Source organism: Rhea americana, unplaced genomic scaffold (genome assembly GCF_003343005.1).
Source record: "Rhea americana isolate MKP2758 unplaced genomic scaffold, rheAme1 scaffold_553, whole genome shotgun sequence".
NCBI lineage: Eukaryota > Metazoa > Chordata > Aves > Rheiformes > Rheidae > Rhea > Rhea americana.
In genome coordinates, this window is record NW_028186705.1 from 121,483 (window position 1) to 123,477 (window position 1,995).

Below are 1,995 nucleotides of genomic sequence, written 5' to 3' on the forward strand. Positions count from 1 at the left end.
ACAAGATGCGCTGGTGAGTGGGCTGAGGGCGGGGAGGCGTGGAGTGGGGGGAGCCCCATTTCTGCCCCGAATCACCTTGACTCGCCTCAGGACCCCCACGGCTGCTGACATCTGCTTCACCCATGAGCTGCACTCCCGCTTCTTCAGCCTGGGCCGCTGCGTCCCCGTCTGCCGAGGTGCCGCCTGCTGCGGGGGCTGCTGGGAGCCACTGGGAGCAACTGGGAGTTGCTAGGGGGCAAGTAGGGGGCCACCGGAGGCAACTGGGAGCCACTAGGAGCCACTGGGGGTAACTGGGAGCTAACTGGGGGTAGTTGGGAGCCATGGGGGGGTCACTGGGGGTAACTGGTCTGCCGAGGTGCTGCCTGTTGCAAGGGCTGCTGGGAGCCACTGGGAGTTGCTAGGGGGGCAAATGGGGGGCCACTGGAGGCAACTGGGAGCCACTAGGAGCCACTGGGGGTAACTGGGAGCTAACTGGGGGTAGTTGGGAGCCATGGGGGCTCATGGGGGTAACTGGGAGCCACTAAGAGCCACTGGGGAGCAACTGGGAACTACTGGGGGCCACTGAGAGGCAACCAGGGGACAACTGGAAGCCACTAGAGGCCATTGGTGGGCAACTGGGAGTTGTTGGGGGGCCACTGGAGGTAACTGGGGGCAGCTGGGAGGCATGGGGGACCACTGGGGCTAGTTCAGAGCCACTAAGAGCCAGTGGGTGGTTACTAGGAGGCAACTAGGACTCATTGTGGTGTAACTGAAGGGGCAACTAAGAGCCAGTGGGAGGAGACTGGAAGCCACTAGGTGGAACTAGGAGGCAACTGGGGGCAGCTGGGAGACACTAAGGGCCACTGGGAGGCAACTAGGAGCCACTGGGGGCCTCTGCAGCTGGGGGAGCAACTGGGGCATGGTGGGATGGAGGCCAGGGAAGAGTCCTTATCCATGCTGCGTAGTTCCAGTTTGTGCTGGGGGTCTCCCAATCCATAACGGGTTGGTCCCAGTCTGCACTGGGGGAGCCTTAGTCAGTACTGGGAGGCTCCCAGTCTGTACTGGGAAGGTCTCAGTGCCCGGCCTGGTGCCCAGGGGATGGCGTCTACCAGCGAGGGATGGATTTCATCCTGGAGAAGCTCAACCAGGGCGACTGGGTGCACGTCTTCCCTGAGGGTACTGGGAGTACTGGGAACACAGGGGATGGGGGGGGGAGGCACGTCTTTCTTGAATGTACTGGGAACACTGAGAATACTGGAGACAGGGTGCCCCTCCTTCCTGAGGTACCGGGAGCACTGGGGACAGTGTGCATGTCTTCCCCAGCAGTACTGGGAGCACTGGGAGGGACTGGGAGCACTGGGGGATAAGGGGCACGTTTCCTCGTGGATACTGAGAGCACTGGGAGGGCGCTGGGAGGGTGTTTGGAGCAACTAGAAGCACTAGGAGACAGGGTGCATGTCTCTCTGAGGGCACTGCGAGGATACTGGGAGACACTGGGAGTCTCCCTGCTGCCCCCTCATGCCCCCCCATCCCCACAGGCAAAGTGACCGTGGAGCAGGAGTTCGTGCGTTTCAAGTGGGGTGAGACCCTGACCCCCAAGTGCCTCCCTCTCCCCGTCGGTCCCCGAGCTGCTCCTTCTAAGTGCCGCCTCCAGCTCCCCAAATGCCCCCTTGGCCTCTCACCTGTCCAAACTGCCCCCTAATTGCCCTGTGCTCCTCATTACCCCCATCTGACCCCAACTGCCCAACTGCTTCTCAATTCTGTTGCCTCCAGCTCCCCCCAAAGCCCCATCTTTGCCCTCAGTTGTCCCCCACCTCTCCCCCTTGGCCCCCAAGTACCCCAGCTGCCTCTCCAGCCTCCCAAGTGCTCCCTGCCCCCCAGCTGCCCCCTCTGCGCCTCTCCACAGGCATCGGGCGCCTCCTGGCTGAGTGCCACCTCGACCCCATCATTCTGCCCTTGTGGCACGGGGGTGAGCGGGGAAGTGTGGGGCATCGGGGGGGGGGGCACAGGGGTGAG

At 63.0% G+C, this 1,995-nt stretch overlaps 1 protein-coding gene across 1 annotated transcript in view; it reads left to right on the forward strand.

Annotated features, from left to right (window-relative positions):
• TAFAZZIN (tafazzin, phospholipid-lysophospholipid transacylase) overlaps window positions 1–1,995 on the forward strand; it is a 4,379-nt gene that overhangs the window by 1,427 nt on the left and 957 nt on the right. Inside the window, exons 3-7 of the mRNA XM_085318815.1 lie at window positions 6–13; window positions 91–176; window positions 1,075–1,155; window positions 1,518–1,559; window positions 1,886–1,948. Of these exons, the coding sequence (XP_085174941.1) occupies window positions 6–13; window positions 91–176; window positions 1,075–1,155; window positions 1,518–1,559; window positions 1,886–1,948 (280 nt within the window). The remainder of the gene's footprint in view (window positions 1–5; window positions 14–90; window positions 177–1,074; window positions 1,156–1,517; window positions 1,560–1,885; window positions 1,949–1,995) is intronic.